General features: G+C 44.3%; 1 protein-coding gene across 2 annotated transcripts in view; it reads right to left on the reverse strand.

Annotated features, from left to right (window-relative positions):
* TLE1 (TLE family member 1, transcriptional corepressor) overlaps positions 1–23,747 on the reverse strand; it is an 83,518-nt gene extending 59,771 nt beyond the window's left edge. Inside the window, exons 1-4 of one of the 2 annotated variants that reach the window (XM_037036148.1) lie at positions 22,386–23,747; positions 21,514–21,614; positions 19,984–20,047; positions 19,851–19,895 (exon numbers count right to left, since the gene is read on the reverse strand). In XM_037036148.1, coding sequence (XP_036892043.1) covers positions 19,851–19,895; positions 19,984–20,047; positions 21,514–21,614; positions 22,386–22,409 — 234 coding nt within the window. In that variant the 5' untranslated portion in view covers positions 22,410–23,747. The remainder of the gene's footprint in view (positions 1–19,850; positions 19,896–19,983; positions 20,048–21,513; positions 21,615–22,385) is intronic. The other variant, XM_037036149.1, reaches the window with a different exon arrangement.
* Between the last annotated feature and the right edge of the window lie 1,412 nt (positions 23,748–25,159).

Raw genomic sequence — 25,159 nt, forward strand, 5'->3', positions numbered from 1 at the left:
GTTCTGTAAGCTCTTCACACTGCCTTCTACCTCTTCCAAAGGGTAACAACTCCTGTGAAAAAAAAATTTCAGGCTGCCCTGTCTGGTGTGACTCAGTGGATTGAGCACCGGCTTCTGAACCAAGGGGTCGCCAGTTCAATTCCCAGTCAGGGTGCATGCCTGGGTTGCAGGCCAGGTTCCCCTTTGGGTGCATGAAGGGCAACCACACACTGATATTTCTCTCCCTCTCCTTCCCTTCCCCTCTCTCTAAAAAGTAAATAATTAAAATCTATTTAAAAAGACAACAATAGTGCCCCATACCAGAGCACCCTGGCCTGGAACCACCACAGGCACTGAAGCGGGCCACATGGCAGAAAACACTGACAAAACTTCAGGCCGACTGTACTTTCCACCTGGAAATCATTTTCCTGATGAAAGGCGAAGACGTACGTGGTACCTACTAATAGTCATAAATGCTTATAAATAAACCTTCCTTGTGCCTGTATTTCTGACACCAAGTAAGGCAACACATTTAGTCAGTGTTCAAGAACTATGCACAAACCAGATTTGCATGGAACCTTTGTGCCCAGAGACTTAAGCAGCTGGGTAAAGGCCCTAGCAACAAGCCTCACCATCATGGATAGCCTCCAGCCACTGAGGCAACAGGAAGCAGATGTCAAATTACCTGTTCAGAACCATCTTTTATTCTAACCAACACCAACTCTCCCCACTGACTTGCTTATAATAGAGTTAGCACTCACAACCAAAAAACTTGGGTTTGCATCTCAACAAACCAGTACTAAGTGTCCCTAAGTCATTTCAACTGGCTGGCCACAGGTCTCTTACTACCAATCTATTTCAGTGTTTCATTAAAATTGATTTTCATCAAAATCTAATAAGCATATGTAAACTATAGCTGAACTATTACAATGACCTATTCTCTTACCCCAACCCTTCAAGGCCTACCTCACATCCACTTGAAAGCTGCCTTTCTTCCCCAAAACCCAGAAAATATAATCTCTTGGCCCTTTAAGATCCTCCACAGCATGTGCTGTGTTTGGGTACACTTAGTCTATTGGTTTGAAATCACATCTTACATACAGTTTCCATAAGGATTCTTAACAGCTTCCAGCACAGAAGTCTTCCCCGCAGGATGAGCTGGGAAGCATGAGAACAAGACTCCTACTAAACACTGAGATGCAGCTCCTTGTGGTCCCCTCGGCCACTAACACTGTCCTCGGGGCACACGGTCCACATGTTTACTGGTCAGTGAACCATTCCTTAAAATCTCCACATACCCAATGATCGGGAGGTAACAAGATAAACTACTACCAAACAGTGTTTGTTAGAGAACAAGGCTCTGTTTACAATAACAAATTACATCTTATGTTAAAAAACAAAATTCAACCGAGTAAATCTGAAGATCTAATAGGCTTTATTCAATGAGTCATGAATCAGACTGCATGTGATCTAGCAAACAGAAAGGACCTCCAAAGAGCTACAAAAGGAAAGGTGTTTAAAGGCACAAAGGAGAAGGGAAAAGCCAATTATTAGCAAAGAATGTACTGTTTCAGGAAAGTTTGTCTTGGTTTGCCAATGTGAGGCTTAGCACAAGCAACTCCATTTTGGGCCTGTTGTTTCTTTTTAACGGTAGGTGTAAGACTCACATATTTTAACTACATTAAATATGGACAAATATCTCAAAAGCTAGCTTTTGAAGCAAACCCTGGTATATTTTGCAGGGCTCTTAAACTGAAGACATGTTCTGGCATGTGAATTTAAGTTTTAGGATTTATAATTCCTAAAAGCTCAACTCTCCACCTTTTCATGCTGCTTACACCTAGTCTAATTACAAGACTGAGGAGGCCACTCCCTCATGTCTGCTAACTTCTCCACTACAAAGTAACGTATAATGAATGCTGTTTGAAGCTCAAAACAGGGTGAGGACTGCTTAAGAGTAATTGCCCATGGTCTCAAAGCAATGCAGTGGCACCTTGCCCAAAGTCAGATTAGGGAGGGGAAACTCCACCACCATTAAACTGCAAATTGATGGATCATAAAAAGTGCCGCTGATGCTAAGGGCTGGCAGACTGATTTTTGGTTTCCTAGAGCCAAGCAGGAAGCCCAGAGAAAAACACAGTGGAGTGTTGGTAAGAAGTATCTGGCAACAGATAGATGGGCAAGAACATGAGAACAAAGCACACCAAAGAAAATAGATAATATCTAAATCCCTTCTGACCAGAAGTTTCCACATCTGTGAAGTGACAACAGGTAAATACAGAAAAATGTTCAACTTCACCAGCAACTGCACAAGCACAAATTTTGTTGTGAAGGTCAGTCATTCTGCACCAGTTGTTCGTTTATTTTTTAAAACTAATAAACTATGGCAAATAATGAGTCCTCTGGGAAACTGAAACAATCACAATATTACTGATGACAGAATAAATTGGTAGTCGCCTTGGAGAGCAACTGGCCAATGTGTTTTAAAAGCATGAAATTATTCAAACTCTTTGGTAAGGCTTCCTATAGCTATGAATTTATCCTAAGGAAAGAGTTCAAATGGAAAGCATTCTATGCATAAAGCTGTTTGCTGTAGCACTAGTTTCGAAGCAAAAAAGACAAAAACAGGTAAAGATGTAACAGATCCACACATCAGAACCATTTTCAGAGTTTCTGAAAAAATTTAACACTTGTCCTCCTGAGAAATCAGTTGTCTAATCAGCTGCCTAACACTGGGAGAACAGTCAAATGCACCGCATCCACCTAAAGGCAGAACAAGTAACCATTAAGGTCATATTTATGGTAATGATGCTTAAGTGACCAACATTTTACCAGATAAAGCAGAAAATGAACAAAGATATGATGTTAGTATGACTTTTTTTTAACACAACATGCATGCAGCCAAGTACTGTTGATACCCAAAATAAAAATGGAGATTATGCTGGGGGGTAGGGTTACTGGTGACTTTTTCTTTTTTTTGCCAGTGACCTTGTGAACACTACCCTTGATCTACTACCTAAATGTATGATTAAACTGGAAAGAGAGAAAAGGGTGGTCAGGCCCACCACACCAGTGATAGACGGTGGCACTGAGTGACAACAATGCTGGCAAACCCTAAAACCATTTGGATGCCTGGCCCTCTTACAGTCCTCAAATCACACACAGAGAAATCAATGTCTAAAGGAAATGACCTGCCCAGGATCATAAAGCAAGCTTAAAAGCCATACTCTTTGCTTAGTCCTTTCTTCAGGGAGTGAAAGTAGAAAACTGGGAAATACTCAAGATCAGAAATAAAGTTAATCAACTCAGCCTTGTTTTGCAAAGCATTACAGCCCAAACAGGAGTGCAAGAGGTTAAGGCCAAGGCCTATCATCTCTCAGTCAACCACAGGAAGCGACTCCTGTCTGTCAATGACAGGGGCACTGCACCCTTGCTGCTCTGGTGACAGTGCTCTGCAAAGCTGAGCAGGCATTTTACAAGTGAACTCAGTTATAAATTGTGAATCTCAGGTAAGCAAGTTGCAGCCAAACTGCACTTTAGCCCTCTTCTCAGGCAGGCGGTGTCAGTGTATCAGCCCTAACACCAATCTGGCTCACCACTAGAGAGCAAAATCCACAAAAACACATCTTCAAATACATCCCTATTTCTTGAAGATGGTGTCCAAAGATACCTAGAGAAAATTCAAGATGTTTGGATAAAAAACCACATACCCAAAAAGACCTACGCAAAACACTACAAATAACCTCCTAACCCACTGCTCGCTCTCCTTTGGGGGGTGAGGGTCTTTGGCCTAGAGACTTCCTTCAGAACATCCAATATTCACCAGATTTACTATCTCTCACCACAGCACTTCATGAAAAGGTGAATTTTTCCTGAAGTTCTAATACATCAGAGTGGCTTTCTGTTTAAAATATATTTGTGTCAATAAAATAACTAATCACATTTTGGAGAAATCCAAATGAAAAGGACTTGGGGGATCATTAAGTTGAGGCTGTGATGAGGTCATGAGTGATTCTCAAACTCAAGAGTGTTTTGGAATCACCTGAAAGACCTGTTAAAACGTGACATCTGGGTCCCACTCCCAGAGTTTCTGTGGCCCCAGCACTGCACTGCTATCAAGTCTCCAGGTGATCTGCAGTTACTGGACTAAGAACCACAGTTTGAGAAGCTCATCATCCCATCCCTAACCACAACAGTGGCAGTCTACTGCTTAGCACAGCAGGTCCTCTTCCACCTCCTACTCTCCACTCTTCAGTCTGAGCAGATCCCCTATAATGAGCGTCAAAAACAAGTGGGCAGGGAAGTCAGGCCTGCCTCTCCCCACAGCCTTGCCACAATGCCATGGCAGCCTTCTGCACACATTTGTACCAAAACAAGGCCAACCCAAGAATACAAACCGGGGGTGTCGGAACACATTTGCCTACTATAGGAAACAACCTCAAACAATATTCATTTAAATGATTCCACCCATGGCAATGTAATCTCGCCCGTTCTTAAACTCTATGATTAGAAGAAAACAAAGAGTACCAGATGACAGAAACCCTTTAGTGGCTCAATTAATCAGAACATAAGTCACCAATTACTGGCAGATAATAACTTTTGTGTTCCATCTCCCCCTCACTTGGCAGCTCTTACAACATTCTCAATCTGAGTCCTTTCCAACTGGGCACAGACTCTATCCTTTCCTTGCTCGTCGCTCACTGCAGTCGCTCACTGCAGCTTCTCGGGGAAACAAGGAGGGGTTAAAGGAAAGAGGGGAAAAACCTGCTGAAGGCTGCTGGGCGGAGATAGCAACACTAATTGCTCCCATTCTCCGGCTCCTCCGGAGACAGATTGCAGGGGCCTGCATCTCCGGAGAAAGCTCTTGCTCTTGTATCTTCTTCATGGCAGCTCTCAGCAGAGCAACTCAAGTGCCCTTAATTGTTTATGTTCTTAATGCAGAGTCTCTTGAATGCATTCATTTTTAATAGCAGGCTTGAGTATGGGGCCCATCAAAGAATGACAAAGCAACTCTATTCATTGGTTCTCCTTCCTACAATGATGGTCTTTTGATTTATTTGCAAATGACAAGCTTGGCAGGCCCCACTTGAGGGTTGCCCTCATTTTTGTTTTGTTGTTTTTTTTTTAAGAATTCAGTTGCATTTCCAAAATGAAGTTGAGTCTGCAACACTGTGTATTTGTGTAAATTTCTCCCCCCTTCAGTTCCTTCTAATTAATGACTTAAATGTTTTGACCCAACTGTTGCCAAGCAGAGCATTTGGGCTTTAATTTGTCATTTTGGTAAAGATGCATCCTTGACAAAAGCATAGCAGCTGTTTCAGTGCCTAACCGGCAGATTTCCATTATTCAGAAGCGCCTTGTTATGGGGTTCAGAAAGTGCTGTTCACATAAAATAGCACTGACTTGTCTTATGATGGAAAAGGACAGCTTTTGGTGGTCTTAAAGGAAAATGCACTCTATTGCACCACAGGTTTTGAACACAAACTCCGTAGGGTGAATGACAGAACATTACTGTGAAGTCAACACCTATTGTTCTCAGAAGGGAAAGAGAACAAGCCTCCGCTGAACTACACCCCAGCAAATACACATCTTTCACCCTCTTCAAAGGTCTTAATCATGAAGGAGAGCGTAAGAAATTAGATGATATCATACAACAGCAGAATTAGTGGGAGGAAAAACCAACTACATCATCATCACAGGAAGACTAAAATTGCAATTATAAAAATAAAATAGGCCCTATGTAAAGTAAAGACAAAGGCTGCCTGGGAATGTGCAAAATCAAGTTACCTCTGAAAATTAGGTTTTTGAGAAGGTTCTTTCTTCAAAACGTGTAACGTTATTTTTTTTCTCATTACAATTGAAAACACTCTCCAGTGTAGCTACCTTTTAGGCCTGTGTTACCCGTCTTTGGTCGGTAGTGACTTCCCCCAGTCTGTGATCACTCTCTCTATGCCTTCCATGATGACAAAGCACTACAACCAAATACTACTGATGCCTGACTTGAGCATTTCCCATCCTCGCTCCCCACATCTTGTTTGGAGATCACTGGATCAGCAGTTTGGTGTGAATATTTCCCTAACAGGCTGGAATCTTTAGCCAATCCAGAGAGAAGGAGAAGAATGTCCTGCCTGAGGTGACCATGGGATGGTGCTCCTTAATTTGAAAAGCATGCTACGCAAGAATGACACTCTTCTTCCAGAGTGACTTCTTAGGGAAAGCAACTATTCCTCCAGGAGGCCTACACCACCAGTGCCACGTGACCCAGCAGCAGAATGCCCACAAGGTTATATATGTATGTGATGGAAAAGCCCCAGAGCAAAGCCACTGAGCCCCCAGCTCGGTCTCAGCCTGGAAGGCCCACTCCCCGGCCTTACTCCCCCCACAGGCTCTGTTACTGGAGAGGTGGTACCTTGGGAAGGAAGACAAGGTTCTTGGCCTTTCCAGTTCAAACCCGAGATTCTCTTTTCAATCAATATCATGTCCCAAGAAACCTGCAAAGCTCCAAAATTAAATTTACCCTCAAGGTGGCCATAAGACAGATTTTAAGGGAGGGGCCTCTACTTCAAATTGGGAGACCGCCTTCTCCTTAGGGACAGTGCACTGCTGTACCCACCAAGTGCAGGGAACCTCAGGTTGGGAGCTACCGATGTAGAAAAACACTGTGCATAGCAAAGCCAACATTTAAAAAAGATTATTTCCTCAAAAGCATCTTAGCTCATCATTAAAATGAAATGTGGAATGCTGGTATGAATTTTCAAAGCATAACCTTTTGGAAAAGCTTTTAACTATTTAAGAAGATGCTAAGTACAAGGATCCTAGATGACAGACTTCACTAGTATATTCAAGATTCACAGAATATTAATGCAGCTATGCAGGCGGCGGCAAGCAGGAATATCATTTTAAATACAAATTAAGTTATTCTTTTAAAAACACTGGTCATCACATCACAGTACAATACACAGAGAACTCTAAGTGAGAGAAAAATAATCATCATTTCTCCAAGATAATATTCAAACCACTTTTCAGGGAGAAAAGCATACTGTATGAGAGAAAATTTATTTGGGGTTACATGGAGTGACCAAAAATATATATAATTAAAAGTATGCTAAAGAAAAGCCCTGGGTCCCCTTATGCCCAGCCATGTCAATTTATTATTTTAATATGATACAGCGTTACAATGTATTGTCTAAGATATACGGGGGAAGTGTTAAATAGGAAGAGAGAACAACTAAATTATGAAAGTGAGAACAACTTACAAATGAGGGGCCACCAGAAGTTACCACTCCTATAATTTGCCAGTTATTTTACCAGTAGACAAATCAATTTCTGTGCTCATGTGTGTTTTTAGAAAGCATCCCAGATATTCTTCCATTAATTATGTGGGTTCAGGACATGTCAATTCTTGTTTCCCAGAGCAGCAGAAACCAAATTTAACCCACATATCCTGTTACACTGGTCTGCCCTCACAGGGTTCCCACAGGGCTGGGCTGGTTCAATAATGCTGAGCTCCTCCTGGAAGAACAGCATACACTTCCTGCCATTTGGACTATGAAACACAGGAATCCACCAGGGAATAAAGGTCAAGGTTGCACTTTTGGTCATTACTGAATCATTTGAGATGATCTGTGGTGAGGATGAGAGGAAAATCGAAGGCTGTGAGAACGCTGCAAATGGCTTGACCTCAGACCAATTTTCATCTCCATCTGTCTAATAGACATGTGGATAAAAGCCCTCCCTCCTTCTGGGCCACTTGGCTGTTTTCAAATCTGTGGCACAAGCCAGGAACCAGTTAAACAATAAATGCGTTAATAGGGAGAAATAACCTTCTAAGCCCTGGGGCGACGCATACTCAGGTTTTGGGTCATCGGCTAAAGTTTGGAAGGCGATTTTTCCAATCTGTAAGCAGTCCTGCAGCTAAATCAAAATTTTAACAAATACAGAGAATCATCTGCAGTGCAGGAGCCTGTGCCAAAATCTCCTTACTCGTACATGCAAATATGTGCATACTTACACCTCCACCCCCCACACCAAAAGACACCCAACGATTTTCTTTTATGTCTGTTAACACACACAATGAGAGCAGCAACTCCAGAAACTGCAGGCTGCTGAAAAGTCAATTTTTTTTCAAGTGTCCAATTAATGATGCTTAAGCGTTATTAAGGCATTTCAATCCTTAAATACAAAATATTCCCGGGAACCCAGAGCCTAATTATCATTTAAGCCATGGAATCAATGTAATATCCTGATTTTTACTAATATTCACCTGTAGTTGTTGGGCCAACCTACTTTTTTAAGGGAATGCTGAGCCATATATAAGTTTAGGCACCCACAGTATATCAATGTCAAACAACATCGTGTCAAGCTAAGATTCAATTCAGGTAAGTGCCACTGCCAAATTTTCTTGTTCCCAGACGGGCTTTAAGATTATTTTATTGCTTAAAATTTAATTTGTTCCAACTCGTGTCTCCATGACAACGTTGGCTAACCCTGCAAATCATTTGGGTAATTGGATATCTTATCTTTCTATTGCTCTCAAATCGAATGATTCTGCTAGAATTGTAACAGCCAATCAAATTTACAGTCCTCCTGAGTAATAGACTTGGAGAAGTAGCCACATTCATCTCCTCTGTACAGCCATATTAACCAGTATGCGACAAACAGCAGAATCTGGTCTTCAAACTATACTCCAAATTATAAACAGTGTCAATACCAATATCCTCATAGTGCAAAGTCTACTCAAAAGCCCCTTTCCTTTTATAGGGTTTTGAGAAGCAACACTTGGTACTCGCTCATTCCGCATAAACCTTGAGCAAGTTCAGTACCTTGAAGGAAACTGACAAGAATATAATTCCAGTAGCTAATAAAAACTAAAAAAGAAACCACAGCTTTCTGGGGATATTTGAACTTGTGATAAAATAATGACCAAAACAATGGCTGCCCAAGATCACAGTGTATGCTGACATTTATGTTTCTGGGGTTCTTTACATGGGTAAGCCATATTTAATCCATTAGTCAAGAAATAAGAAGGATACAGATTTAACAACCAGTTCGAAAAACCCTGTACCCTTAGAGAAATCCAAGCAGTCAAAATATGACACCTCTTTATACGTCATTTAACTAACGAATATCACAGCATCCAATGTAGTCTATTATGGAATACAGATTTCTCATAAGATTCTAAGGTTAGCAGTTCCCTTAAGTGACTGATAGAATTTTGGTCTTTGGTCAGCTAAAAAATAAATACAGACCTTGGATCCATTTAGGTGGTCCAAGTCCAATCTTCCTGGTAGCCCTGCAAGGAGAACGGCTGTGCAGGAGCTCACAATCAGGCACTGTGAAAGACCCAGCCAGCTCACAAATGAAAAAGGCTCCAGAACCTAGGCCAACCCGCAGGCTGAGGTGGGTATGAAGAACCTCACGCTTTCCCTACACATACTCAGGACTTCAGGACCTACTCAGGCTAAACACAAAGAGACAGACACATGCAGCTTCTCAGCACACAGATGTCAGAAGGCAGCTGAACTTTTAAACAATTGTGAGAACAGGCATGGTGAGAATTTGCCTCAGCTGTGCTCTCCTTTATCCCCAGTACTTACAAAGACACCTAAGATGTTTCTGCTGCATCCTGCTGGGCAATAAGAGACAACAGCCACAGCTTCCAGTGTGTCCAATCCTAATGGCCCTTTCCTCCCTGGTGCATTTCTGTTCCTGCTCTCCAAATATCAGCACACAGCAGAACTGTGAATGTGAGTGGCAGTCCACTAAAACCTCAAGCCCATGATGCACACTGGAGAGCATTACACAATTACCTCCTCAAACTTCTGCACAGCATGTCAGATATTGTCATAGCCAAAGGCATACCTCACTAAAAGGTGTACTCACTCATCAAGGGTGAAGACTTCTTTCTCTAACTGAGTAACAAGTTGGTCTTGTAATTCATTACTGCCCTTCTCACCAACAAAGTCTCTTCAAATTAAAAGTTGGATTTTCTACACTGAAAAAAAAAAATCTGAAATGCACCTCCCATCCTTTTTTCTGCCAAAACTCACTTAGTAAAATGAACCAAATCCTCTTTGTTGTTCATCTATCCTCTTGAAAAAACTCAACACAACTCTACTTTCACTGTTAGCTTGTATTAACCACTTAAGCCTGATGCCTTCCAAAGGCACATTTTACTGTTTGGCCTAAATAAGGCACTTTAATTCCTCTAGATTCCTTAGACAACAGGCTGCCAACAAGGCCTTCAATTAAAAAAAAAAAAGTTCCTCTTCAGCTTTAAGATAAATGCTTCTGATCTTAAGAAAGAAACAATTAATAAACTTAGTCGTTGAGGGAGAAAAAATGAAAAGTGAACAATTCACATGGAGGGAGGAAGGAAACTAGTCTTGGAAAAACAAGATGGGAGTGTGGCCTAAAATTCCAACAACAGGGTACAGTTTTAAAGGGATCAATAACAGATTTCAAGAACAGCTATCCTCAGAGTGCCCACATAACAAGCACCATTGTATAATTGCTTCTGTATAAAGAAACTCACTCGATCCTGGTTAACTACCCTCTGGGGTAGGTCCTGTCTTCATCCCCTACCAGCCTGTTAATTCTTTTGTTAAAGAGGAATAATTAGCCCCCACACAAAGGACAGGGAACTGGAAGGATTTACAGAGAACTGCTACAGCACAATTTCTAGGGCGTGTGGGGGCTCAATGGATGAGGACTATGACTACTCACTCTATGCACCAAATAAGCTTACTGGACAATACTAAACCTACCAGGCTGATTTCTGAAAACCAAAGCTGAAAAAGACAACCCCTAAGGACCAAGAGGGCACCTGTAGCTGCAGGCTGCACGGGGCCGGCTGCCCTCCCTCCATCCTGGTGGCCCATCCTTTATTCTCTCTATACCAGACCAACATGCAGATCAATGTTTAGGCCCCCTTTCCTAAATGGAAAGCGACCTTTTTATTTTCACTCACTAATCCATAGAAGCCTTTCAAATGGCACAAATAAAGGCGGCTGCATTTTGTTCTCTAAATCAATTTTCTCCCCAACCATCAAGTAGATGTTCCCGCACAGAGAAAGAACAGCCCTTCCCTTCTAATTCAAAAATCCATACTGTCATTGCCCTTGCAAACTGCTAAACAAGCAGTATCGGCAAGTCACTTGTGTTCTGTAATATATTTACTGCAAATCCCAACGGCTGGCCTCCTAATGCAGTTTTCTATTGTGTCTGTGCTTGTCAATACACTGGCTGGTCACCTTACTCATAAGAGGCTCTGATCCGCTGTTTGCTCAAGGCATCGAGAGGGGACAGAGGCTGCACTCTCGGAAGCTCCCTGCCCTGGAGAGCCTCCTCCACACACAGGCCTACTCAAAGGGGTTTTGTTTTCTGGTATTTCACACCTCTCTACCACCCCAAGCTTCTGAGGCCAACTTAACTTCTCCATTAGGACAGTTTCTAGCCACACAAAGTCCAAGGTCAGAGTCTTTTTGCACAATTATTCCTCAGTTTCCCACCTATTAACACAAAAGCTATTTCCCCCAGCAAATACACTGATTTCATCTTAAAGGTGCAATACACAGGGCCAAAAGGCATTAGGTCTGGGGAAGGAAAATTGGCTTTCTCCTGTAAGTACCAATTCCCACTTTCATGTGCCAGGTGAAAAACAAAGTACCCTCTCACCATATAATTGTGGATCACTTAATACAGCCACCCCAAAACAAGTCCAGGAGGAAAAACAAAGGACAAGTCCAGGAGGAAAAACACCTGTTAAGATGGGACTCTTAAAATGTACTGGGAGAAAACTCCTCCTCCATGTTATCCGTTTAAAATAGTATTGGTAGCTAAAGAAAGGCCCAGCCCTCTAACAAACCCTTCAAGTTTTCCAGAATTATTCTTTTATACATTAAGGGGGTGGGGGTGCTAAAGCTCCATGTAAGATACTTGACAAGCACATATTACAAAATGTTTACTTTTGGTATCATGTAAGTGAGTATGACTATTCGCTGTATATTTTTTCTCCTTTTCTGTATCTTTGAAATTCTTAATAAGATGTTTGGAGGGTGAAAGGACTATGTAAAGACTCTGAGTAAATAATCAATAAGTATAATCATTATTATTAAGAAACAAGTCAAGTTCAATGCCTTCAGCAAACCTTATAATTCAACTTATCCTCAACACTATCAGGACTGTGGTCTACCTTAGGAAATATGCAGTGGTCCAGGGACAGTCACTGATGCAAACACTCAACTCATAAGCCTCAGCAACGTGCTGCTTCTCTTTCCTCTCCTTCTTTACTACAAACCCAAGTCTATTACTATAATTAAACTCCCCAAGAGAAAGCCTCAGTGGATATTCTGACTATAAATCACTTTTCCAAAAGGAAAACTGAGCAAACACGGTTAGATGAGATTATTAGAACTAAAATCCTTTAAAACATCTACTGAAATCAGAGTTCGTTCTGAATTTTAGCATAAGGGCCCACACTCTGGATTCATTTTTACTCTGGGTTCCACAGACTTGAAGAACCCTAACATATTTGGAAAGAGCCAAAACTGTTACCAAAGCTATGGTGTACGGTTTTGCCAAGCAGCTTTCACCTGATCGTCATACAGGTTCAGGATCCAAATAACACCTCCAGAAGGAGCATATTAAATGCTACCTAACAAGGGCCTGCTGTGCCTGACTCATGGGGAAGGGCAGATGTAAGTCTCAAACCCAAGCTTTGAGCAGACTGCAACCTACCTACCTGGAGTAACAAAAGAGGCACATGAAAAAAGTATTATTACAGACATCAGAGTAAAAACAGGTAGTGTGACAGCCTCCTGTTGGAGCAGTCATGGAACACCTTGAAAAAAACAGGCAGTGTTGTTACTGGAACTGGACCTTGGAAGATACCGAGGAAAACAGAAAACACATTTGAGGCATGAAGAAGAGACCCATTTGGCTGGATTAAAGGACCTGGAGGGAATGGAAGGAGGTGGCCAAGTGAGACTGGCAGGGACACTAATCAGGGGCAGACACAGCCGCTGTGAGTGACAGGCAGAGGCAATTACTGGAGTAGGAAGTCAAAATTAGAAAGAACAGACACACCAAGGAGGTCAAAAGACCCGAGCCCCTAAAGGTGTGTTGCATTCATTATCCTAAAAATGGTCCCTTTCAGGGCTACAGTTCCAGTGTTTGAAATGCATGGCTAGTGGTCTGTAGAGTGGGCGCACCCTAGGGCCACACAGGACAAGCTGATGTGGTGCTCTGAGAAGGAGAAATTTATTTTAACCTCTCCACTTAATTTCTCCAGTCATTAAAAAGGTATATTTATACAGCTTATAAATGTATTAAGAAGTCTGGCGGTATGTTTTCAAACTTTTTACTGGTAGGCTGCACAAAATACCAGACTAATAATAATAGATCAGTAATGGTGCTAACATCAAACCTAGCCTAGTACTGAAAATGTGTGAAAAGAGGGCAAACAATGAGCTCAAGGTTACGACTTCATGTTGTTTAAAGGCAGGCAAATGGACTTAAACTTAAAAATGATTTAAAAACTGAATGATAGCGCTGGCTGGTGTGGCTCAGCAGATTGAGCACCGGCCTGCAAACAGAAAGGTTGCCATTTCCATTCCCAGTCAAGGCACATGCCTGGGTTGTAGGCCAAGTCTCCCGGCACATCGATGTTTCTCTCCCTCCTTCTCCCTCCCTCCTCCCCTCTAAAAATAAATTAAAATCTTTTTTAAAAACTTTAAAAAAAACTGAATTATAAAATAATATAATATAGATTTATACAAAACCACAGGGCTTTTTTATTTTTTAGTTTAAGATTTTATTTATTTTTTAGACAGAGGGGAAGGGAGGGAGAAAGAACAAAACATCAGTGTGTGAAAAAAACATCGAATGGTTGCCTCTCTCATGCCCCAACCTGGGACCTGTTCAGTAACCCAAGCATGTGCACTGACTGGGAATCAAACCTTCGACCTTTGGGTTCACAGGCCAGCGCTCAATCCACTGAGCCACACCAGCAAGGGCAATCACAGGTTATTTGATATTCTGTGTCAACATTTCTTGGAGTTTCATAAAAAGCATTATGGTGACTGAGTGGTCTACCAACTACTTGTAAAACAGTTTTACAAACCATTTTTTTAACCAAGTGAATTTTATTTCAAATTTGCAGTGTAAATTTTTTTCACTTTTCAGGTCAAACCATGCCTCAGAAAATTAGAAAAGTCTCTCCCACACCTGAATGCCTACGCCCGCACTTTCTACTTAAAACACCAAACCATATACATAACATACAAAAGTCCTATGGCACGTTTCTTACTACAGTCCAGTGAGGACTATGTTGAAGGTACAAATGGCTAATCGTGTCAAATAAGCTGGCAAACCAAAACAGCTAGCTAAAATTTAATTGTAAACCATATACTCAATATTTCACATTAAAGGTACTAGTCCTGAGAATTTAAATATTAAAATAATCTGAAGCAACAGTAAGCAACAGGGACTATAGGGAATTGGGTGACCGAGTTAACCAAAGCCTTAATAAAGAGGACCCAGTCAGTTTCTTAGTTTCCTCCAATTTAATCCACTTCTGGAGACCAAAACAGTTTAATAACTGAAGAACAAAGACTCAGATCTATAGAAACTTTAAATGGTTCCGTGAGTCAATAACTGAATATGCATATATCTTTAGTTTAACTACCACACAAGATGACTTACATATTTGCTAAGGGAACAGATTTTTTCCTCATGTTTCTTTTTTTTAAAAGATTTTTATTTATTTATTTATCTTTAGAGGGGAAGGAGAGAGGGAGAGAAACATCAACGTATGGTTGCCTTTTGTGCTTCCCCTGCTGGTAGTTAGCCTGCAAGGAACTGGCCTGCAACCCAGGCATGTGCCCTGACTGGGAATCGAACCGCGATCATCTGGTTCGCAGGCCCGCGCTCAATCCACTGAGCTACGCCAGCCAGGGCTTCCCCCTGTGTTTCTTAACAAATACTATTTGGAGGAACACCTTAAATCCTCTGACCAAAGACTCTCCTCCACAGACACACTAGCGGTGCTGGGTTCCAGTGGGGGAGTGATGTAACTCCCTATCATGAAATGAACCCAACTCTAGAACCTGCCTTGCTAAACAAACCCTCCTTTTTCAGACAGGAAAACCAAGGCCCAGGCAACAAGTTCATGACTTGCCCAGTAACTAAATGAAATTCCCTAATTAAGGCAACTCGAAGTGTTTTGCACCAAAGCAGATCCTGTAGGTCACCACAGCTCCGCATGGGCCCTTCATTCTACCTCTTCTCTGCTGTCTCTGAACTTCCCTCCCTCGACTCACCCAACCCTGTTGGGTCCTGACTTTACATATTTTGTTCCCCTTGGAGTTTTGGCATCAATTTTGAATTTTAAAAATAGTACTTTTTTTATCTTGAGTACAAAGTTTTTTAGTATCTCCCTTAAATTCTGTGCCTAAGACAAATGCGTCACTCACCTCACCCTAGTAAGCCTTGGACAGAAACCAGCAACTAGCCCAACTGCTGAAGAGGTGGGTAGGTGCCGGTTAACTTAGTAAGGACGCATCCTGCTTGCTGATAAAAACAAAGGTGAATCTTGCAGCTCAGAATCTGTACTCTCGACACACAGGAAGCTTTATCTCCTTTACTTATGCTTATAAAGGACAGGCCTGGGTAATGAAAATGAGGTTGGGGACCACTCCAATCCTGATGACAGCTACCCTCTTTGTACTACAAGATTAACACCTGGTGAAGCTTAACTCTAAGTGCCGGCACTCCATCTAGTCATTTTCCATTTGGGGGACACTGACTTAGGAAAAATAAAAATCTCAGTGTGAGAAACTGCAGACAGAGGACACAATGGGTTAAAAAACAGGAAAAGGGTAAAACTTGCAGACAAACACCAAGAGAATCACATCTATGGAATTAGTCTACAGGGAAATCCCTAACAGTTCTACCTAAACACTTAAAAAACTACTAAAGAACAACTTATTTTTTTGAGACACTTGAAAGCACACATTGAAATTGTGAGAGCCGTTCTCCAAAATGTACACGGTCTGAGGCACTATACTTGCTGAAATACTGCATGGCACTGGAAACGTTAAGCTCTCGTCTGGTTTTTCGGTCCTCTTCTTTCCACCCCAAGACCAGGACTGTAGGATACTCTTCCCTCCCTTCCAGAGCTGCTCCTTCCACCAAATTCACTACTGCCCTGGAAAGCCCCATGTACTCATTCTGCCTGCTCTTCAGAAGAATACAGGCCCAGTGAGACAAAGGGACCGACCAAATTCACTGCATCACTGGGTCTCAACCAGGAGGCCTGGCCACAAGTTTCAAATATTCTTTTATCCTTAGGCGTTATTTTAACCTGCAGACAGTGTTGCCAGGTTGGTTACCACTTTCTACATACTCATACCTGTACCCCCACAGATCAATCAATACTGCTAATTTTCTTAACTTTTAGAACATATATCTAGCCCCAACGTGTCTTGTAAATCATAAAGATGGTCAGCACACACAACGAAGTGAGTGGGTGAGACCTGCAGCTAGGCAGACTTGGGTCACTACACAGAGGCCAAAGGATGATTCTGCCCCTGGCCTCATCCTCAGGAAACAAACACTGAATTGAGGACCAGGTGACCCAAACTCAAGCTTCAATAGGTACTCAGCCTGACAAGGCCCAGACGCTGAACACGCACCCACAGCTGCAGGCAGAGCAAAACACCCACCCCCAAGCTACTCCACAGAATGAGGCAAATCACTTTTGAAAACTGTTGAGTGCTATAAAAATTCAGGCCACTAATGACTACTTATGGCATGCTTCATCAGCCTGCTGAAAAGATACACAAGTGGAATAAATAAGGTTTATACATATATATATTTACAATGCACACTTCCCAAAAATATCAAGTGAGGTAATATGCCACATGACAGGGGAGAAAAACCCTTTAAAATTCACATGGCTAAACACAACACAAACCTCAAAACAACCAGACTCACATTAACCTGCTGGTTTTTATTGTACCCTAACACTTTAGTGGTATCAGAATTGCTTCAATTTTTCATGAGAAGTTTCTACCTCTCTTATATAGACAGCCAAAATGTTAAGATCTACCCAGAGAGATGGACAGGCAGAGATTTATAAAAGTTTCAAGAGAAAAAAAAAATTGACTTGATGCTATAATAAAAGACTTAAGTATCCATTACCATCTCTACGCCACTGCCTTCTCAGTAACCAGCCACAAATGGGAGCAGAACAAGTAAGGGGAAGACTTATCAGGAAGTGTTGACACAACATAAACAGAGACTGTGGGCACCACACCAAGTAAGGAAACCACAATTATACCATTCTTGATTTGGACGCACTTCCACTTTTTTTTTCCCACACAGAAAAGTCTGGCGAGACTCGACACTGAAATCTCTAAAACTCACTTCTTCAACAAACTTGCTGAAAGGTGGGAAGGGAGAGCAGTAGTCACACTGGAGATAAATCTTAGTAACATTAAAGCTCTAACCAAGGAAATTTCCCCATCACTGCATTTTTTCAGTAACAAAGATGTTGTCAGAAATGACAATTTTTTTGTGTCCCCTGATGATGCCTTGCTAGCATTTGGTTATAAGCCATAAAGCAGGACTAATTTCAGCCTGTCAGGAGTCTCGCTAATGCCCAGTTTCCCCCTAGAGAGAATTCCTGTCAAATCTAATGAGAGCTCCAAAGGCCCTCTCTACAATATAATGAGCACTTAGGCCATGCTGGTGATCAGGCGGCAAAAAGCATCAATTTGAGCCTGGCTACACCCTGGGGGCCAAACGTCACCAGTTTTAATAAGAATTATGATTACTAGCTGCACCAAATGTCTCCTCAGAACTTATTATTAATGTGTGACATTCAGAAGGATGTTTTTCAAATGTAAGGCCACTTTAAACTGAATTACAGTACTGCTTTGCATACCACTCTAGTTAAGGGTCTGTCAGCATTTACAATATAAACTAAATTTCAGGGGGCTGAATACCCTACTATGAAGACTATGGCATCTCTCAGCTAGTCACATTTTTCAAATTACTGAGCCAATTGCAACCATCAAACGCCTGATGAAGTATAGACACTTATTAGAAAACTACTTTTGCACCATGGGGATTCCTGGCTCTTTTCTCCCCTTTTTCTTTCTTCCTGAATGATAAAGAAAAGAACACTCCACACGAAACCTACAAGAACCCAAAAGAATGACACACCTCCTTAGCTCCCCCGATAAACCCAACACCAGCATATAGTACACACAACTGGCATTCCCCTGTAAGAGTCACTCCTTTGAGTATATGAATTTAAGAAAATGCTTAGTCACCTCTTACTCTTGCAGAATATTTGTTAACCAAAAGAAAAGGGTGGGGGAGGCCTTAGGGTTGGGCAGGTTAGAACTTCTTGACCAAGCTTATTTGCATAATGTACTTAAATGACCATGTATCTTCCAGGCCAATTAAGATCAACCAACAAGTTACAAGTGCCTCAATCAGGCACTGGCCACTTAAACACACAAAAACAAAGGCACAAACCCAACATAAACTAAGCTATCAACTCTGCAAATCAGAATAAAATCAGCATTTTTATAGGCCCAATTATATTATCAATGAAAGGACCCACACGTCACTACCTCTTTCCAACCACATATTTGAGATCGGATCTAATGTACAAGATGATAATTTAACATTATGAAACCTATGATGAATTAAAAATCAAAGAGTGCAGAGTTACAAAAGCAGAATTCAACTCTGAAACACACTTGCTTAATCAAAGTCTTTGAATATAAGGAAGATCTGAAGGCTGAACTAATCAATTTCTCCACTGTGCCCCAGCCGGTCAGCCATGCTCTTTAATTTAATGAAACAAGGGTTTGAAATGAAATAGCACATATACATCAAGTAAGAATTGTATTGTTGCACTTTGAAATGTGTCCAACTGTGCAACTTCATCTGATGATAATTTTTTAAGAGGCAATCGATTTCTAAAAGACTTATTGTACCAGCGTCTTGATGAAAAAGTGAATGTCAGCATATCTCCAGAATACTTACACCCTGCCATTAATGCTTTCTTTGGCAGACAATGACTACTCAATCGAGGGTCCTCTGGGCTGAGCAATCATTTAGCTTTTCTTCTCTTATGAGGTCCTTAGTGCCTTGTTCCAGCTCAATACTCTTTTTATACACCATTATAGTAGCCATAAGTGTGAATTTTATGGGAACTTGCAAACTCATAGTCATAGCTAGAGCTTTCCAGTCACTCATCTTTTCATGCTTTTAAAACCACTACGACTGAAGTAACTCCCAACACATGCTGTGGCCATAAAGAAAGGCTTTTCCTCACCTCCAAACCTGCACCAACTGAGAAATTTCCCAAGAACATGTATGTTATTAGCCACTAATCCTGAGAATCACTTTATGCAGCCCCAAAGCATAAAGAAAATTCCACAGTTAGTCATACACCTTGTTTAACCTGATTTGAGGATGGGAGTGTCTCACAGGTCCACACTTCTTTCCAAACCTGAGCAAAGACATTAGCTCTTCTCAATTTCAACAACTCTACACATTGCCCATATCTTTCAAGGAGAGTTTATCTCTCCAGGTGGAAAGTCTAGAGCCTCAATTCCTAACTGCCTGTAAACACGGTAGTTGACAATTCCAAAGCAACTCTCACCCATTCATTTAAACACTTTGCAACTGTCAAGACGCAACCCTTGCTGCAGAATACTACCACCAGTTTGTAGGAAGGGAAACCAAGGCAGAACAATGGCACACAAACTCCCCCCGACTGGAGGACAAAGCCAGTATGAAAAAATCGTCACTCATTTGTCACTTCAGCTTGAGATTTAACCAAAGCTTACCTGTTTATGCATTTCTATGTTTAATCCATATGACATTTCATAATACTGTAAAAAAAAACAAGCATTTCATTAACTCTTGTTTTATAATGCTAAACACACATAATTGCTCATATTACATGAAAAGGATACCTACCATCACATAGTGCCTCTGCATTTCTGTCTTTTCACTCGCCAGTTTCTCACATTCCAATTTAAGGCTACGAAAACAAAACAGGCAACTTAATGTAAACATTATGTCACTTGTTTTAACATCTGCCTCACATATTTGCACTTCAAGTAAAAACACAGACCAATTTGGAAAAGCCATAAACTATCTAGATAAACACCAAAAACTTTGTCCTTGCATTGAACAGAAAAAAGAAGTGGGGTATTTATATACAGAGTATCCATTCAGCTACTATCTTTTTTCTTCTTGGTGCATACCTGGTGAGATGACGAGAAGGAACAATCTGTCAAAACCAATTTACCCAGAAGACTGATTCCTCCTGGTGGTCATCGGTGCACTCCTCCCACTTCCCTGCAACAAAGTTCGCTTCTCTGGACTCCACCAAAATCTGGCCTTTGCACAACCTTCAGTCTCATGCATAGGCTGGACTGTCTCTGCCAACTCAAACAGTCCCTCGGTTTGAAAATAACTGTAAAGTTACTTCTACAATTGTTGATCCCTTTTAAAACCTTTGTTTTTTAAATCCATGCCAAAATATGTCAAGCAGGTAACGCAATAAAGTGGGCTGAAGTCCCCTCCTGCTTGGTTAAACACACTGTACGCAGGAATGCCTCAAGCTTGAGATTGTTACCTTCGAGTAGATATTATTATTGTCAAGTAGAAAAAAGGTCAATAATCAGAAAGCCTCTGACAAAATAAGAACATTCACACTGAAGCATCTGTGTGCTTTTTCTCAAGCATGACAAAAATAAAAACTGTCATTATACAGTTATTTCTTAGCTCTAAAGAGTTAAGACTTCAGAGAAACAAGAGAAGAAACTAACATTTCTGGAAATGTACGATGAATGGGTTACTTTACAAACAGTTCTCACTTACGAACTTTTGAAGTTGGTCTCACTAGACAAAAAACTAAAGCTGAGATGGGTATAAATATGACTCCAATCCCCCTCCTATCCAAACCAACCCAGGACACCAAAGCAAGGGAGCTTTCCCTTGCACACACATCCACCTCCCCCCACCTTCGCTACCAACGCTGGGCACAGCTAAAAAGCATCTGGCTTTCAATAATGGACTTTGCCTCAGACCACCCAACTCTCTAGCATGGCAAACAGTGATTTCAACACTGGCTTTGCCTCCCTGAACTCGCACTCCAAGGGCTGGGTCACCAACTGAACCAAGGTTTTAGCTCAGCCTGTTGCAAAATAAATAAATGAAGTGCAAATATTGATGGTTCTCATGCAACTCCTAAATAGACTCCCTGGAACAGCAGCAAACGGGTAAAAGGGAAACAATGGGAGGAGAAGACAAGAGAAGGGGCTGCTCCGGAAGAGCCAGGAAAGGGGGTAACATGAATGACAGGTCTTTACTGTGACTCCACACGCCACCGCCTGGACGCCTGTACTAAGTACAGACGTCGCCGCCACTTCCATCGGGCTAGACAACGAGGGGCACCGGATTAGCCGGGTGACCATTCACCTGGCATGGCTGGACACGCACCTGTGATACTGAGCCTGCAGAAACTGGAATTCCTCTTTAATGCGGTCCAGGGACTCCGGAATAGTGAACTTGAAGGGCTGGCCTGCAGCCTGGTGCGGCGTCTGAGGGCGATCGGCAAGGGGGACCGAGGGTCGGGGATGCGGGTGGATGGATAAAGCAGTAAGTCAGAGGACACAGAAATGGGTTGGACATAAACGAGAAATAAAGTTAGAAATGGCAAAAAAAAAAAAAAACCCGGAGTTCCAAGCTCGAGTTTGAGCTTTCCCTTGGGAAGGGAGAAATTGGACCCTCCTCCAACCCCCGGCTACTATAGAGGCTCGGAGCCTCCTCCAGCCTCCAGGAAAAGGGGCTCCCCGGCAGCCGCAAAGAACCCGGCCAGATTGACGATAACGCCGCCCCCTCCCAGGAGGGGCAATAATGACCCAGGGGACCAGGGGAGCAAAACAACTCCCAAACGCTCTCCGTTCCCAGAGTCGACGGGGCCACCTCCAGGCATGCCCGACCGGGGCCTCATTGACATGCAAATAGGCGAGACAAGAAACAAAAGGGGGGGCGCCCTACCCGCCCCGGGGAAGGGGATGTGGCTGCGGGAGCGAAACTCCAGCCTCTGCGGGCGCCCCCGCCCTACTCCTACTCGAGTCTAGACGTCAAGTAGGAGGGGGCCCAGAGAAAAAGGGAGAAATTAGGAGTTTAAACCCACAACCCACTCCAAAAGGCATGGGCCTCGGACCGCCCAGCTTTACACTCCCAGAGAGGAGGGGGATCCGCCAAAATGTAGCAGCCACCCACTCCCTACAGCGAGGAAGACAGTCTCCTCTCCCACCACAACCGGGACTGCCCGCCTCCCCCCCCCCCCGCCAGCCGCGCCTCACCGGGTGCCGGCTCTGCGGGAACATCGCTCTGGCGGCGGCCGCGGCTCTGTTCCCGGGTAACTCAATTCTCCGCTCAATTTCCAACTTTAATCCCGCCGAGTAAAATTAAGCCGGGAAGCCAAGCAAAAGCGGGACGTGCTGGGGGCCCGCTGGCCACGCACGCAGACGCGCTCGGAGGAACAGACTGGCCACTCGGGGCCCGGCTGCTCCTGCCGGTGCGGGATCCTCTGTTCAGGGCCACATCGCGAGGCACCCCAGGCCCGGCTGCACCAAAAACCTCCGCGGCGACGCGCCGTTCTCCAACTCGCAGGCCTCGGCCGCTCGGGCGGGGAGGTGAGAGCGCGGTGATTTCAGCCCGCTCCCGTAGCCGCAACCGTCCCGAACAAACAAATCCAGACGGTCAGCTTTCCTTTGCTCTTCTCCTGGTCTGCCTCCTCCCCGGGTTTTTCCCGCGGCGCGAGCGGCGGGCGAGGTGCAGGTGGTACGGCGCCTCCGACTAACCCTACACAAACCTGGTGACGATCGGAGCCGACCCCCGCAGGCCCGGGCCGCGCCTTCGGCCGGACTGTAACAGGGCCCCGAGAGACTTATTAAGAGAGTGAGAGGGGCCGCGGTGGAGACTCCGCGCCCAGCGCTCCACAGCCTCAATCCCGGCCGAGGAGCGCTAAATGACAGCGAGGCGGGGAATGTGCTGAGAAAGCGTCGGGAAGCTGCTCCGATCGGTCCGTGCAACCCGCAGTCGACGTTCTCCGCGATTGCACAAACCTCCCAGGCCCGACGCGGCTACTCTGCGGAGAGTAGTCCCGCGGCCACCCACTGCTCCTCGAAGCTGGAGCGCATCCGGGCGCGGTGCCCGGTGAACACTCGCTCCGCACGACCGGACGCTCCGGGCCGGACGCTTCGGACCCTTCCTCCGAGCCCCTTCCTCGGTCCTCTCTCCTTCCCTTCGTCTGCCTTTCTGTAAAAGGAGCTCCAGCCCGCTGCAAAGTTCTCTCACTACCCGGGGTATGACATCCACGAGATGGTGGCGAGGAGAGCAGGAGTGAGCTCCGCCGCCCCGCCTCCCTCCCGGCCGGCAAACTCCGCAAGCGAGTGCGGAGTAGTCGCGACAATCGGCAGCCGGCGGGACTTAGGTCGCCGCCGGCCGGCGGACGTCCGGGCTGGTGGCACGGGTCCCGCCCGGCCGTGAAAGGGTGGGGGTGGTGTAGTCCGCTGCCTGTGGGACGCAGGGCACAGGGAACCCGCCGACGCTGCTCCTGCTGCTACTCCAGCAGCCGCCGCTCCTACCCCTGCCGCCGCCGCCCGCGTCTCTCGCGCCGGTTACATTAACACGCGGTTTCACACTCCGGAGCTAACCAGCGCGGGCTCCGCCCAGCCCCGCGCGAGCCCCGCCCAGCCCTTCGCAGGCGGGGGGCGAGAGCACCAAGCCGGCCAGCTACGCGGCCGGGAAGGTTGGGAGGGGGAGCAGAAGTCCGGCGTCAGCCAATAGCGTACGTCGTGCCCAACGTGGGGCACAGACGCGACGCCTCTCAGGAGCCTATAGCGGCGCACAACTGGACGGGCCGCCCCCACTTCGCTCCCCCTCCTCTTCAACGCCACTCGCTTCCACCGCCGCCGTCTCCCTTGTCTCCCCTCCCATCCTCCCAACCCTTCTCAGCCAGCCGCGTCCTCCCGGCTCGCTGAGGAACAGTTCCTGGAGGAACCGCGGGACGCCGAAGCCAGCCAATGGGAAGCGGCGAGACGCGGAGATTGGCACTGTAGATGGGAAGGTCGGTGGGAAGGAGAGCGGCGGAGTCTGGCTGTCAATCAAAGTAACGTGGGGCCTGTGAGGGAGCGCGCGGGCGCGCGCGAGAGGGACAGATCCTTAAGCTTGTAGTCGCAGAAGCTGGGGGCTTGAGTTTGCAAAAATCCTGCCACTTGTTCACTTTTCCTTTTAATTAAAATCCTGACATCTCAGTGAAAGTACTTCAGAGATAAACAGCGTAGTTTCTTGGCTGGGGTGGGGTAGGGAGGGGAGGGGAGTAGACTTTTTGTTAGTCGGAACCAAACGCATCTTGGGGTGCTGACCCCTTGTTTGAAGCTACTCTTTTGAAAGTGAGGTCGCATTCACAAATTTGTCTGAGGTTTGTTTTTCCTTAAGCTGCCTTTTCGCGGGTGCAACGAGAAGAAGTGGACTGTGCACTTGGTGGAAAATGCATAAATGGGCAAAGCATCGGCTGTCACATGTACACCAGCCGCCTAAGACTGGGCTTTTAATGCCTACGCCCGCTTTGTACCCGAGCTGGTAGGATTTGGTTTTTGTCGGAGGGTTTCCAACCACTTTGCAAAAAAAGTTGCTCTGCCTTCGTTTGGCGACAAGTGTACCCAGAGTGGTACCAGGGTAAGGCACGCGCAGACCAGTCACAGATAACAATGCTTTGCCCCGCGGCTCGAAATCTAGGGTCCTTGTCTTAAAAGTCCCAACTTCGCTGTGTTGGGGAATAAGGGGATACTGAGAATTTTGAGGGCCTCAGCAACACGACCAGGAGTCTGTTTCCAATTCCTGGAAACAAAGGGAGACAATGGGATAAACCAGCATTGAGACCTGAATAACCAGTCCTGCTCACAATTTGGGTGGTACCCCAGGGCTGAGCCTAGTAAGGAGCTAAGTGGGAAGCGCTGGGTAAATGACGTGGCAAAAATTATTAAGAACTGGAACTTAAAAGGGGTTTTGAGATTTTCAATAAACGGGTGCACTGTATAAATTTCCAGAGGATTTTTTTTCTGTTTCCCTG

This window comes from Sturnira hondurensis, unplaced genomic scaffold (assembly GCF_014824575.4).
Source record: "Sturnira hondurensis isolate 20B ecotype Veracruz unplaced genomic scaffold, ASM1482457v3 Scaffold0022566, whole genome shotgun sequence".
NCBI classification, from domain to species: Eukaryota; Metazoa; Chordata; class Mammalia; order Chiroptera; family Phyllostomidae; genus Sturnira; species Sturnira hondurensis.